General features: G+C 42.3%; 2 protein-coding genes across 6 annotated transcripts; both read right to left on the bottom strand.

Annotated features, from left to right (window-relative positions):
- Window positions 1-3,733: 3,733 nt before the first annotated feature.
- LOC129240696 (RIB43A-like with coiled-coils protein 2) lies at window positions 3,734-5,843 on the bottom strand. Of its 3 annotated transcripts, none has more exons than XM_054876648.1 (3): window positions 5,570-5,843; window positions 4,970-5,117; window positions 3,734-4,911 (listed from the first exon to the last, which is right to left on the bottom strand). In XM_054876648.1, the coding sequence occupies exons 2-3, from the start codon at window positions 5,090-5,092 to the stop codon at window positions 3,889-3,891; spliced, it is 1,146 nt and encodes a 381-aa protein (XP_054732623.1). In that variant the 5' UTR covers window positions 5,093-5,117; window positions 5,570-5,843; the 3' UTR covers window positions 3,734-3,888. The 3 variants fall into 3 exon arrangements, with proteins under 3 accessions (XP_054732623.1, XP_054732622.1, XP_054732621.1); XM_054876647.1 differs by lacking the exon at window positions 5,570-5,843 and adding an exon at window positions 5,216-5,362; XM_054876646.1 differs by lacking the exon at window positions 5,570-5,843 and having other exon boundaries at window positions 4,970-5,205.
- Window positions 5,844-6,138: 295 nt separating this feature from the next.
- Window positions 6,139-14,695, bottom strand: LOC129240697 (NADH-cytochrome b5 reductase 3). 3 transcript variants are annotated; one of them, XM_054876650.1, is made up of 6 exons: window positions 14,497-14,690; window positions 13,897-14,424; window positions 13,704-13,833; window positions 7,582-8,235; window positions 7,409-7,508; window positions 6,139-6,643 (listed from the first exon to the last, which is right to left on the bottom strand). In XM_054876650.1, the coding sequence occupies exons 3-6, from the start codon at window positions 13,728-13,730 to the stop codon at window positions 6,471-6,473; spliced, it is 954 nt and encodes a 317-aa protein (XP_054732625.1). In that variant the 5' UTR covers window positions 13,731-13,833; window positions 13,897-14,424; window positions 14,497-14,690; the 3' UTR covers window positions 6,139-6,470. The 3 variants fall into 3 exon arrangements, 2 of the variants coding, with proteins under 2 accessions (XP_054732625.1, XP_054732626.1); XR_008582099.1 differs by adding an exon at window positions 6,740-6,991 and having other exon boundaries at window positions 6,560-6,643; window positions 13,897-14,695; XM_054876651.1 differs by lacking the exons at window positions 13,704-13,833; window positions 13,897-14,424; window positions 14,497-14,690 and adding an exon at window positions 8,998-9,152.
- Window positions 14,696-15,016: the final 321 nt, after the last annotated feature.

Genomic DNA, 15,016 nt, shown 5'->3' with positions numbered 1-15,016 from the left:
ATTGTACATACACAACCAAAGGTTACCCGGGTCCACGATTTGACCTATATCTCGAGACCCCAGTCACGGAGCGGCATGAAAAATACTCTGTACTAAAGCATTCACCAACAGCTTCAATTTGATATCCATATTGTACAAACACATTCTAGGGTCCACGTTTCGGTCTCTATCTCGAGACCCTAGTCACGGATCGGCATGAAAAATACTCTGGACTAAAGCATTCACCAACAGCTTTCATTTGATACCCATATTGTACATACACGTCCGAAGGTTACCCGCATGGAGGATGGTTCCATGTGTAGAAGTCCACGCAAGTGGGGAAAGTTACTGATCGTCATTCACTTGGGAGTGGCCAGGACGATTCTTCTACATATGGTTCAAGCAGCTCACAACGTCCGGGATTAGCCCACGTATCCTCTGGTTAGCTTTCGAACACCCGTTCGGGAGTGAGCTAACGTGAGAAGGCGAAGCATCCCAGCATAGCTGGTTGTGCGATGGGTTTGGGACCCGCCACTCAAAAATCCCCCCCAATGAAAACAGCAACAAAGCCTCGGATGAGAACTTCCAACACTGATGACGACCCCTGCAAACGAAATAAGGAATACGATTTGAGGGCATGTACCTGGAATGTCCGGTCCCTTAATGGGGAAGGTGCCTCTGCCCGGCTGGTTGATGTCCTCGTAAGAGCAAAGGCTGACATCACTGCCATCCAAGAGATGCGATGGACGGGGCAAGGCAAGAAAACCATAGGACCTTGCGACGTCTACTACAGCTGCCATGTAAAGGAGCGCAAATTCGGTGTCGGATTTGTTGTGGGAGAGAGACTTCGTCGCCAAGTACTGTCGTTCACTCCGGTGGACGAACGTCTCGCAATAATCCGCATCAAAGCACGTTTTTTTAACATATCGCTAATTTGCGCCCACGCCCCGGCGGAAGAGAAGGACGATGCGACCAAAGATTCCTTCTTTGAGCGCTTGGAGTGTTCGTATGAGCACTACCCCCGCCACGACATAAAAATCGTGCTTGGCGACTTCAACGCCAGGGTGGGCAAGGAAGGAATTTTTGGTCCCACAGTCGAAAAATTCAGCCTGCACAACGAAACATCCGGTAACGGACAGAGGCTGATCGACTTCGCCGGGGCCCGAAACATGGTAGTCTGCAACACCAGATTCCAGCATAAAAAAATCCACCAAGCTACCTGGCTGTCCCTGATCGAAAAACGCGAAACCATATCGATCATGTTGTGATAGATGGAAGACACGCTTCTAGTGCAGCAAAAAACGTACATCTACCTACGCAAAGAATGTTCGACATCGAAAAGCTGCAATCACAACAGACAGCCAGAAGATTCGCCACTCGACTCTCACTCCTGCTCTCAGAGAGCACTTTCCAACAAACCGGCATGCACGAGCAATGGAGCAACAGAAGAACCGACAGAAGAAGTGAGAGGCCGAAATACGTGAGTGCGAGGAGCTTGAGATGCTGGCCAATAGGAACAACGCCCGAAAATTCTACCAGAAAGCAATCTTAAATTATGGAGGGAACACTTCTCGAACCTGTTAAACAGTGACAGCTCCGCATGTCGTAGAGAATGTGAAGATCCCGATACCCCAATCGATGACGACGGAATTGTAGTTCCGTTACCCCACCATGACGAGGTGAGAATAGCAATATCACGGCTAAAGAACAACAAAGCCGAGGCGCCGACGGACTGCCGGCTGAGCTATTCAAACATGGCGGCGAGGAGCTGGTAAGGTGCATGCATCAGCTCCTATGCAAAATATGGTCGGATGAAAGCATGCCTGCCGATTGGAATTTAAGTGTGCTCTGCCCAAACCATAAGAAGGGCGACCCAGCAATTTGTGCCAATTACCGCGGGATTAGTCTTCTAAATATCGCCTATAAGGTTCTAGCGAGCGCTTTGTGTGAAAGGCTGAAGCCCACCGTCAACCAACTGATTGGACCTTATCAGTGTGGCTTCAGACCTGGAAAGTCTACCATCGACCAAATATTCTCAATACGCCAAATCTTGGAAAAGACCCATGAAAGGAGAATCGACACACACCACCTTTTCGTCGACTTCAAAGCTGCATTCGACAGTACGGAAAGGAGTTACCTGTCTGAATTTGGTATCCCCGCAAAACTAATACGGCTATGTAAGATGACGTTGCTCAACACCAGTAGCGCCGTCAGAATTGGGAAGGACCTCTCCGAGCCGTTTGATACCAAACGAGGTTTCAGACAGGGTGACTCGCTGTCGTGTGACTTCTTTAACCTGATGTTGGAGAGCATCGTACGAGCCGCAGAACTTAATCGCTCAGGCACAATATTTTATAAGAGCGTACAATTGTTGGCGTATGCCGATGATATCGATATCATCGGCCTTAACAACCGCGCTGTTAGTTCTGCCTTCTCCAAACTGTATAAAGAGGCAAAGCGAATGGGTTTGGTGGTGAACGAGGACAAAACGAAGTACCTCCTGTCTTCAAACAAACAGTCGGCGCACTCGCGTATCGGCTCCCACGTCACTGTAGACAGTTATAATTTCGAGGTTGTAAAAGACTTCGTTTATTTAGGAACCAGCATTAACACCGATAACAATGTCAGCCTTGAAATCCAACGTAGAATCTCTCTTGCCAACAAGTGCTACTTTGGACTAAGTAGGCAACTGAGCAGTAAAGTCCTCTCTCGACGAACAAAACTAACACTCTACAAGACTCTCATCATGCCCGTCCTGATGTATGGCGCAGAAGCTTGGACGATGACAACATCCGATGAAGCGACGCTTGGAGTGTTTGAGAGAAAGATTCTGCATAAGATTTTTGGACCTTTGCACGTTGGCAACGGCGAATATCGCAGACGATGGAACGATGAGCTGTATGAGCTTTACGACGACATAGACATAGCGCAGCGAATAAAGATCCAGCGGCTACGTTGGCTGGGTCATGTCGCCCGAATGGATACAAACGCTCCGGCTTTGAAAGTATTCGATGCGGTACCAGCTGGTGGTAGTAGAGGAAGAGGAAGGCCTCCTCTGCGTTGGAAAGATCAGGTGGAGAAGGACTTGGCTTCACTTGGTGTGTCCAATTGGCGCCGGTTAGCACGAGAAAGAAACGACTGGCGCGCTTTGTTAAACTCGGCCAAAATCGCGTAAGCGGCTATCGCGCCAATTAAGAAGAAGAAGAAAGCATTCACCAACAGCTTCAATTTGATATCCATATTGTACAAACACATTCTAGGGTCCACGTTTCGGTCTCTATCTCGAGACCCTAGTCACGGAGCGGCATGAAAAATACTCTGGACTAAAGCATTCACCAACAGCTTCCATTTGATACCCATATTGTACATACACATCCGAAGGTTACCCGGGCCCACGTCTTGACCTATATCTCGAGCCCTATTTCCAAATAAAATATAATCCATATTACTCGTGGATGATGTAGCTTTCGAATGGTGAAAAAATTTTTAAAATCGGTCCAGTAGTTTTTGAGCCTATTCATTACAACCAAACAGCAAAGTTTTCCTCTTTATAATATTAGTATAGATATAGATGATCTATGCTATGCATTATCTATGCAATAAAGCATTGCCATGTTTTAGGCGATTGTCTCGCCTATCACTACCATGATTCACTGAATAGGTTGAGTTTTCTGCCTATGTATTGTATATATTTTATTAAACTTTATTTTTGCGCCACCACTACGATCGTTTTATCATTTTGAAATAAGAAGGCTATACTTTTTAAACCATTTAATACATACATATGTACAAAATTTCGGTTCTTATACATAGCAATTGATACTACGTTAGATAAATCTTAAAATTTATTCCATAATTGATTTCAGGCATGTCCAAGTTTTATATAAAATTTGAGCTTGGAGTTCCCATTTAACGTGAAGTTTTGTTGAACTGATCGTAAAACTCTTTGGAGACGTAATTTTTGCTTAGTACTTTGTTTTTGATATCATTTTGCATTTTTTGCTCCATCGCAAGTCGGGCATTGTAGTGTTTGTGATCATCTAACAGTTCCTTCTGTTTCCGCTCCAAATCTAACTGCTTTAGCATCAACTCGCGGTCCATATTAAGGGCATACTGTTCCCACTGCTTATCCATAAGCTGTTGCTCAGCTTGTCTCTCCTTGTTAATAATTTTCTGTTGTAGCTGTTCTTCACGGAACTTGGCTAGCTCTTCGTCGGTCATACCTCGATACATGAATGCTATTTTCTTTTTTGGATTCGTTCGGGACTGTGCCACATTAGGATTCTCAGTTAGCATATCACTGGTAAGCATGTTATAGATTTCGGCCAGATCATCCTCGCCGTTCTCCTTTTTTTCGCGAGCACGGTCGGAGCGTTTAGATTTCGCTAATTGCGAGTTAAAATCACAAATAGCAGCGGTCATTTGGTTACGTATTTTCTGTTCTGCGTTTGCCATATCCTCAAGACGTTTTTCGCGCGAAACTAATGACTCTTGCATAACTAAATCAGCTGTAATGCGTTCTTCCTCAGCTTTTTTGCGTTCTTGAACTTGTTGATCTAACCAAGCACGTTGTTGAGCTCTCTGTCGCAATTTGCGCTCGCTGTGGCCGAGATCTTCGCCGGAAAAAACTTGTGCACTAGAAATACCTAGGCGTGTATCATCATCGGCAATACGCGCAGGCAGAGCTTTCTTGATCCAATTCGGATCATTTAAATCAAACTCGCGCCGCTGATCTTTACTCTGAAAACGGCAGCGATAGTAATTTAGATCTGCTTCAGCAACGTGTTTCCTCTTATCCATTTCCAAAGACTTTGCGTAAACGACAAGCTGCTGACGCTGAGTCTGGTCTTCATAGAGACGTTCGCATTCGGCTTCAACTTGCCTTTGCTTCTTTTTTTCTGCGATTTGACGCTCCAAAGCCTGCAAGTCTAACTAAAGAAAAAAGGTTTTTAGAAATTTTAAGCATTTTTATATCTTGTGGAGTACACACGCCAAAGAGTCTCTGCTTAGCATTGAATATTCGTTTTTTTCGTTCGTCTTCGAACTGGGAACGCCGCTGAAGCTTTGCTGATTCGCTTATGTCATCTTTCGTTGAGATAGGAATCTTTAACATGTTTGCGTTGGTCAGATAAAATTGGCTATATTTGGAGTTAATTCAATAGATAAATAAATTTGGTGAAAATATAATTAAATCTCGTTTCACAAATTTGAAAAACTGAAAGCAAAATAAACTTACTACTGTTGATTAAAAATTCAGCCAATACTTAAAATGCAAACTCTTTGTAAAGTATGTAACTATTTGAAACGGTCACTTGCAGAACCTTGACTTTGTTTGTTTGGTTGCTGAGAAACTTACCAAACATACATATATACATATATAAGTACATATGTGTGTATGTGATTGCTAAGCTACAGCGTGACATTAATAAAGCTTTCTGGAAAATCATTCATGTTTTGTAGCTTATTGAATTGGGCCTATTATTTACATGTTTATATATATACAATAAGCACTGACCAAATCCAACAAAATCAACATCGTGCAAGGGTTCCGGGGATCGGCCTTTTCCGATCCTAGTGCGCTGAACCTCACCCCTAGTTTATCGGAGAAGCTCCATGCAGCAAAACTGCTCCCAATACTTCGCTGGCTTTGAGCCTGACCCTGGACCCGAAGTCTACTTATGCTGCGTTTGCCAAAGACGGCTACACCCAAACTCCACATCGGTTAGATGCAAACAGTGCAACGGGTGGTGTCCCCTTAAGGCCTGCTCAGGCTTTAAGATACATAGTTTGTGGCCACATGTAGTTCCCGCCATCCGGCAATGCGCTTGCGCAACCACCCAGCACCACAAATAGAACCTCTACGGTGGCAACCACCTTACATATTTTATGTTTCCTCTTATACAAATTCAAATAAAATGTGCTCGGTCAAAGTCAAGTCTGGCAAAATTAAGCAGTGGAATGTGCAGCTGCACAACCGATTCACGACACATTTTTAAGCGAGTGGATGAACGGCCTTTCCAATTTGCTTAACAAATTTGTCTGAATGAATTAGCAATTCGCCGGTTCATGCATTTAATTTACAAGCTGTGGCTGTTGAAATAAACAATTTCTGCCAATATTTCCCACAAGCAATTTTTTTTTTCACTACAAATCTAAATGTATTGCTTTTTTGTTTGGCTTTATTTTTATTTTAAAAATAACATTACATTTTTTATAGAAATTTTACGTTTTTCAGTTGTCTGTTGCTCTTTTAAAATTCCCAGTATTTTGTAAATAATTATAGTTTTATTTTGTTTAAATAATTGCTGTACCTTGCAGCACTATTTTACAAGGTTTAATACAATTCAAATGCCTGCAATTAATTATACCTAAAGAAATTATCTAAAACAATTTTAATTTTGTAACAATCTTAAATAAAATTCGAATTATTACGCTAGCGGCATTCATTTGTTGTTCACCTTCCTTTCCATATTTTTAAATGCAACCAAAATTTAATATGCGAATCTTGTATCTGGATGGTATTCCAATTTATCCAAAGCTGGATTGCATGCGAAATTTATCATGGGTGGCGGGCCGCACATTAACACCAAAGTATCTGCAGAGGCAGGGAAGAGATGCTCCCTGATCATGTCCTCGTTTATAAATCCCACTCCATAGGGCCAACCTGTACAGTAAATAATTGGGTAGTATAAACACATGTTATCTGTTTTTTTGTTGACTTATATTTTTAAATACTAAACATTTTTTTAACATCTAATACCTGATTTGCATGTTATCTCGAAATTGTTTTCCTACGGGTTTTAAGCGACTATTTTTAGAAAACCCCTACACTTCTTAATTTAATAACTAAAACGCATATCTGCGTGATGACCGATACGCTCCAAGCCTGGTATACAAGTATAATTGACCATCGGCGGTGGGCCGCACAACAAACAAAGCGTATCTGCGCTTGGTGGGAAAAGGTTAGAACGCATCATTTCATCATTGATGTATCCAGCACTATAGAGCCAGACTTTTGTGAACAAGTTATCCAATAGCAGCATTTCCAAAGAAATTATATATTTATCTTGGTACTGTTTGCAACAAATAAATAATTTCAAAATAAGCAAGAGTTGCGAAAATATGCAATTTTATATTTTCCCAAACACAGAAATGTACGCGAGAATAAAAACATAAACCGTATGACATTTTTAATTTACGAAATAACCATGAAGGCGAGTTTTTTCAGAAAGAAAATTAAAAAATAAATTGTTGGAAAGTTGTTTATTATTCATAGCGAAAACGAGTGTACGATAAATCCAACCATATAAATTTGCTTGGTAGAAACTAGACCCTCAACAAAGAAGTATTATGTATGGGAAAAAGCTACCCTTCTCAAATGCTAGCCAACAAATAAACTTATCTATATCTATTACAGATTACTACGTACCTTCAGAAGCTTTGTCAACTGTATACCACACTTTCAGTTGATCTGGATATTTCTTGGCTAAATCATCCAGTTCGTTGCGCAACAAAATATCGGCTTCAGACTACCCAAAGGAAATGTAATAAGAAATTAGACAAAAATTACATACGTAAATACATTTACTCTAATTATCCCACCTGATTTGCAGATAATAAAGCCAGCTCTGTTTTATCTTTGTCATTATGCTTTAGAACATCCCGTATAAGCTGCAACATTGGCGTGATACCAGTACCACCAGATATCATATTCACACGCTTCGCCACAACTGTCTTTGGTGGATCTTTGCGAAGCTTCTTGATCTGGAATCGGCCCTGTCCCTGGTATTGTAACCGACCAGATGGTCCGCGGAATGAAATTTTGTCACCGATATTCATTTGCTCTAAATACTGTGTCATTTTGCCGCCAGATGGGAATTTAGGGTGTGCATTCTTAAAATATACTTTAATTACCAAATCGACGTAACCGACTTCATCATCACTGGATATTGGGGTATATGGACGAATGACTAATTCGTTATCGATAGTGGCGATCAAATGAATATGTTGGCCTACGGGCAAACCAAGGACATGCTGGTTCGATGGCAAGCCAAAGCGAAAACGTCGTGTGTCGTGGCTTAATATTTCTTTTTCAATTAGTGGCAACTGATACTTGTCATTCGGATCAACCAATGTGCGTAGACGCGCAGTGCGATTGGGTTCTGGTCGTGATTTCTTTGACTTCTTATTGAGAAGGTAATGAATGATGGCCGCGCCAGCCACTACAGCAGCAATACCAACCACAATGGGAACTAACTATAGAAAAAGAAATCATTACTAGAAAAAAGAATCCTAATATTTACAAATATATACATATGAATATAATAAAAATAAAATTTTCAGACACTATTTTTATTGCGTTTGCAACTAGAATTCTCCGTCACGGTTAATTGGTCGTAAATAACTTTAGATTGACCTTGGAGTCGAAGTTAGTAATAATATAATATGTACTCTAGCTAGTACAACCTAAAACTTGTAAGCCAAGCAGCTTCTTGCTCTTTTTCCCCATATGCAGCTACCTACATTTTTTGCCGCTTCCGAGTGGTATTTATATTGTTTTAATAATAAGAAACCTGTTATCACTCGGCATTTTTTATCTCTGCCCACAAATAATTATGAACTCACTTTAGTCAATACACATAAAACCTACATACATATATAGGGCATATGTATATGTGCCTGTATTAAAATAAATTTAGCTCTGGATTAGGTTGATAAATCAATTATTTCATTAATTTATGCGCGAAGCAAGACGTTTTTACGTTATATAACCAAAAATAGTTAACTTAAAGAAAATTTGATAAGGTTAACCTAGAATTCTATGGTGAAAAACTTTAAATTCACTTTTTCAATACATGAGTTTTAAAGGTGACGTTACTAGTTTTTGTTTATTTAATATACGCGTAGATATAATCTCCGTTTTATCACCGTGCGGAACGAATTACAAATCAATTAAGCGTTGAAAATGTCATCTCACAACCGTATTTCTTTCATTCTTATAAGGCAGATTATGCTTACATCTAAATCACTCATATTCTCGATTTTATCGGCACTAATGTCACTATTTATATTGTTGAACTTCAGCAGTCCTTCGATCAATAACTCAGTATAATTTGAAATGAGCTCTATTGTCTAGTTGCTTCGATTTCAGCATGACTGGACGCGACGAGGGTTACTCACAATACGTGTCGCTTGTAGTACTCCTCGTTTCACATGGCTACGAACAACACAGTCGGCTAAAAGATTACCCAGGTCGGACGCTGCTTAGAGTTACTAGCTCAAATGTCAGTGTTAAAAAAATAAATATGAACAAAAAATAAATATTGGCCTACGTAATGATGAGTGGTTGTTTTAATAGCGATAGAGAGTAACACTATGCACCAATATGCATACATACGCTTGTATGTATGAACAGTCATCTGTGTGTATATAATTTTTTAACAAATAACACAAGCTTCACTTGTGTGTCAAGAATGATGAGAAGTATTCTATTCGCCGTGCTTGTGTACAGTGGTGTACAGGCGCGTATCCAAATTTTTTGAGGCGGGGTAGGGATTTTTGTATGAGTAAAATTCTCTCTCTCACAGATATAATATGAGTACAAACATGTGCTGACCGCTCTTATGGCATCGTAGTTCTTTTTTTTTCTTGTTTAGTTTGTGGACGGGCTTGATGGTTATGTTTTTTGATGTATTGTTGAAGTTTCTGTAGCTAAATTGTATTACAATCAAGTGTTGAAATTATTCATTGTAATTTATTTGCGTGAGTTAGTTTGATGAAGGAAGTAAGAAATCGAAGAAGTGCGTACGTTATTCTTCAATAGATGAGTATTTTTTAACGAGGGTGGAATCTATATATTTATGTGACATAAAATTATGTGTTTTTAAAAAGTTAGCAGCGTGTTTGATAATTTTTTCTAATTTTTGTTTCTTTTTATGATTGAAAATGACAAGGCCCTCAAAAATATCCAAAGCGACCATTCCCATGGCAGCCGGTTCTACGTTACCGGCATGACTCGGATTTTCCCCACCAAGGGCTGCCGCCCCAATAAACTAGCCCTGTCTAGTAAACCGTTTATCATCCCCCTCTATCGCCCCAGGAGCAATTCCATGAAGCAATCTAGCTCCAAATACTTCTCCTTAGGGCTGGTATTGACTAAAACCTGGACCAGAGGTACTCTATTGCTGCGTCTGCCATAAACAGCTCCATCCGAACTCCACCTCGGTTAGGTATAAGTGGAACAGGTGCAGCCACCTTAAGACCTGTTCAGGCCTTAAGTCACATAGGGAGTGGTTCACACGGTATGTGGCCACGTGTTGCTCCCGCCAGCAGGGGTCCGATGCCACAACGGCTACTACCCCCCTGATAGGCCGGCACTTCCAGCCGCCACCACAACCCATACCTCCACGGTAAGGACCTGTTCAGGCCTTAAGCCACATCGGGAGTGGTCCACACGGTATGTGGCCACGTGTTGCTCCCGCCAGCCGGCGTCCGATGCCACAACGGCTACTACCCCCCTGATAGGCCGGCACTTCCAGCCGCCACCACAACCCATACCTCCACGGTAAGGACCTGTTCAGGCCTTAAGTCACATAGGGAGTGGTCCACACGGTATGTGGCCACGTGTTGCTCCCGCCAGCAGGCGTCCGATGCCACAACGGCTACTACCCCCCTGATAGGCCGGCACTTCCAGCCGCCACCACAACCCATACCTCCACGGTAAGGAGCCTATCGGAGCAACACAACTCCCCCAACACAGCCTATCCCCTTCCCTCCTGCTCCAACCACAGTGCGGGGCAAACCAGCAGTTCTTGGTCCCCCGCACAGTCTGTTCCATGTGTCAGACCAGAATACTTCGGAGCCTGGCATCAGTCAAACGCAATTTTTACAATGGCTGGTGCCACTTTCACCACTTTCGGAGATGTTCCGGGATGTGCGCCACCCGTGAGTGGCCCGTGGCGCGGCCGCCCACCACCATCAGGCCACAACAACAACAGTGGAATGTACAGCAGGCCCAACGTAGACAACCACACGCGTCCCTCACCCCCCGTGTTGCATCGACCACAGAGACAGCACCTTAGAGTGTCAAGGCCTAGCTGACCGATCAGGCGATGCGGAGCTCGAAATTTTTATTATTTACACACCCCCTATCACCTGCTGCCCGACTGGATATCACCCTGATATTGGTGCGCTCATCAGAAACCGAATTGAAAACCGATTGGTTGTAGGGGATTTCAATGCGCATTATGATCTTTGCTATTCAAACTAACTAGCGAAACGACCGTGAAGACATCAATTGGCAGATCAGATAGACGATTCCACATTTAGCACAGTAAACGACGACGCCCCCACCAGGGTAGTGGGCAATTGCAGCAGCTCGCCTGACATAATTGCTAGCGCTGGTCGATAAATAGCATAACCTGGCGACCTATGCTATAACCTGCATCGGACCACTTGACCATTATCATATCGATCGAGAGACCTGCCAACTTTGTTTCCGCGAATCACCGGTCAGACATTAACTTTAACAAAGCTAATTGGGCCAGATTCGCGGAATTTGCCGAAGATACCATCGCCGCTCTCTCCATACCCACCGATGTGCGCGTAGACGAACACGCATTCCGTTAGGTGTTCACAGCTGCTGCGGCTCGCTTCACCTACGCCAGTGCGATCCCGGAATCCCCGCATAAGGGATCTCAATTTGGAAATCCGGCAGCTGGTAGATCAACACAAGCGGGCCAAATGGGTTGAGCACCTGAAGACCTGCAATTTCACCACTGGTGTGAGTAAGCTTTCGTCCACCGTAAGGTCCCTGTCGAACCTGACGAAGCAAACGACAAGGTGGCCATCACCTTTAACGGTTGCACTTCGTCGGACCCGAAGAAATTCGCGAGCTATTATAATTTAGCCGACTTTTCACTCTGCATCCCTCGGGCGACAGAACCAATCGTCGTGCCACCAGACGGCTGCACAAACTGACGAACGATAGTGCGCCACTTACTTTCTCCAGTGCAGAGGTTCAGGAGGTCATCAACAAATCAAAATCATCTAAAGCCATTAGCCCTGACGGACTGAACACACTGATGCTAAAGCACCTGGGACCATTGGGAGTAGGATTTCTCACAAGGGTCGTCAATCTGTCCTTGGTCACTCTCATTATCCCTGACAACAAGAAAGCAGGGAAACCCGCCAACCGACGGGAATGTTATCGTCCGATAACTCTCCTTTCCCCAGTAATGAAGACACTTGAAGCCCTCCTACTCCCACTCTTCACGAAATACCTGGCCCCAGTCCCCACCGCCATAAACGCCCAGATAACCTGCGGGCTTAACCAAAACCGCCCCTGCGAGAGGTCTGTCCTAGTAGCGTTGGACTTCATTGAAGCTTTCGATAGAGTCAGCCATTCCACGCTACTAGATGATATTTATCAGTCGACACTCCCGCCAGTCCTGAAGAGGTGGTCCGCAAATTTGCCGATTTATATCCGGCCAAGGACTGTCACTCTAGCAGCATTCCCCGTATGGAAGTATGGGGAATGTTTATGCTTCTACAACAGCGTTTCCACGACCGTCGGTTCTACGTTACCGAAACGACCCGGATTTATATCCGGCCAAGGACTGTCACTCCAGCAGCATTCCCCGTATGGAAGTATGGGGAATTTTTATGCTACTACAACATGCTACTACAGGTGGTCCGCAAACTACCTGAGCGGTCGTCAATCGTCAGTGAATTTTTGACACCAAATATCAAAGCAGAGGAAGATTAAGCAAGGTGTTCCGCAGGGTGGTGTCCTCTCACCCTTGCTGTTCAACTACTATATCTCGAAACTCCTCCAGCCACCAGAGGGAGTCTCCTTGGTCTCATACTCTGACGACGCACGATAATGGCATCGGGCAATGATATCGATGGCCTGTGCTCCAAAGTGAACATCTACCTCACCGACCATTATCGCTTTTTCACTGCGAGGAATCTCCAACTTTCCCCCACCTAGAAAAAGGGGGTCAAACTGCCTCTCAAGGTTAAAGTCGATGACACACCAATTCCGACTGTAAACAATCCCACAATTTTGGGTGTAACCTTTGACAGTTTGCTCTCCTTCTCTGCGCACACAACCGCAATTGCCACTGAGGTCCAAAATCGCAACAAGATCCTCAAATCGCTTGCCGGCAGCACTTGGGACAAAGACAAAGAATTGTTGCTATCGACATTTAAGGCAATTGGCCGGCCGGTTCTAAACTATGCTGCGCCTGCCTGGTCGCCTGGAATCAGTGACTCCCAGTGGATAAAACTTCAGACTGCCATTCGGACAGCGACGGGTTGCCTCCTGATGTCCTCCCTTCAACACCTTCACAATGAGGCACAGATGCTCCCTGTAATGGAGCACAACAAACTGCTCAGCAAGCAGTTCCTGTTAGGGTGCTACCGCAGGTTTCACTCTTAAAGCGCATTTCCAGCTGTATTTTCAGTGAAAAGTTACCCAATAACACGACCATTTTTCTCGGACGGTGTGTCGTCATAATTTCTAGATTTTATACTTATCTCTTAAAAGTCTAAAACTGTGACAACCGTAAGAAACAAAACACTAAAATGTCTCGTGCACTCGTACTTGAAGGACCCTGTATAAGGAAATCAATCGAGCAAAGGATTGGCGCTTCATTTACACGAAAAAATTTATACATAACAACATATCTTAACACGAAAATTATTTAATCATTGTCACTTACATGCGTTTCATTCACAGGTCGCGCCATGACTTAAAAATATTTTCAGAAACTACAACACTTGTAGCATTTACATATATTTGTAAGTCGATATAGCTGAAGCAGCAAACGTAATCCCAACAATTGACAGGCACTGCAGAATACAAAATTTATTCGTAATTCAAAATATTTCTGCAGGATTTACTATTTTACTTACCGCCGAATTAGTTAATATCCTCGGGGGCAGTCGGTATATATACGCAAGTATCGAAGTATCGAGACCTTTTTAGAGGCAGGACTTGTTTCCTTTACTTTATAGATTGCAGTTATATAATTAGCATTTCCCAAATAGGTTTTAATTATATTCCATTTACTACAACTCTTAATTGTTAGTAAGATGTATCACAGATATGTGGTTATACGTGAGGAAAGCAGGGATATCCGTTACCAATCCAATTAATAATTTAACGAGTTGATGCTCTTTTCGACCTAAATACAATATTTTTTTCACAACTCAACACGCTATAACAGAATGAAAATGGAAAATGCCAGCCGCTGCTGGTGACCGAGGAAAGTATGACTGAGGCAGCGGTGTTGAAAGCAGCAAGACAGTGGTCGTATTATGTCGAAAATCTTCGTTGACTGGTGCTGTGCTGATGGGGTGGAAATCAAATATTTGCAGCACGTCCCTTGTTTTTGTTTGCGCTTTTTAATTGTTCATCAGCTGTATAATATTATTCAGTATCTGGCAATATATACATGTATATGTACACTGGTAAAATTTTTTTTACTTATTGCCTTTATTTCCAAAACTCACATTTTTAAAAGGTAATTTTCTAGTTTACCGCACAATTCTACAAAAACATTCAGTAACATTTTTTTGTAGCTCTAATAAACTCATTCCATAACGCACCAAATTGCCGTATTACATAACTTGTATACTAATTACACTATGTTCTTGATATTTTCAATAAAAGAATATTTTGCTACATATTGTTAATTACATCAATATTTCAATAACGAAAATGTAAACACAAAATGTGTGACGAAACTAAACTTCGGCAAATAATTTCTGGTATTGCCACCTTATTTAATCAAAGTGTGAGCTTAATTTTGTGTATAAAGTGTCTACATTATTTAGCATTGGATTTGGTGGGCGACAGATTTATATTTAGGGAAAACTTAAAAAAATGGAATTTCCAATAAAGAATTGCATACCAAATAAAAGCTTATTGAATATTTTGTTTACATTGTTTCATGTAAAAACAACGAAAATGTATAATAAAAAAATATTTTCAAATATTAATACATAGCGAGAATTTCAATAAAAAGTAGCT

This window comes from Anastrepha obliqua, chromosome 3, assembly GCF_027943255.1.
Source record: "Anastrepha obliqua isolate idAnaObli1 chromosome 3, idAnaObli1_1.0, whole genome shotgun sequence".
NCBI lineage: Eukaryota > Metazoa > Arthropoda > Insecta > Diptera > Tephritidae > Anastrepha > Anastrepha obliqua.
The sequence above is the reverse complement of the archived record's forward strand: the minus strand, read 5'-3'. Positions and strand labels throughout refer to the sequence as shown.

Coding starts and splice junctions, on each gene's coding strand:
- LOC129240696 (XM_054876648.1), bottom strand. CDS start 5,092: ATGTTAAAGATTCCTATCTCAACGAAAGATGACATAAGCGAATCAGCA. Junction 4,912..4,969: donor CTAAGCAGAGACTCTTTGGC/GTGTGTACTCCA, acceptor TTTTTTCTTTAG/TTAGACTTGCAGGCTTTGGA.
- LOC129240697 (XM_054876650.1), bottom strand. CDS start 13,730: ATGGCGCGACCTGTGAATGAAACGCAT. Junction 7,509..7,581: donor CTTTATTATCTGCAAATCAG/GTGGGATAATTA, acceptor TCCTTTGGGTAG/TCTGAAGCCGATATTTTGTT. Junction 6,644..7,408: donor AGTTGACAAAGCTTCTGAAG/GTACGTAGTAAT, acceptor TTTACTGTACAG/GTTGGCCCTATGGAGTGGGA.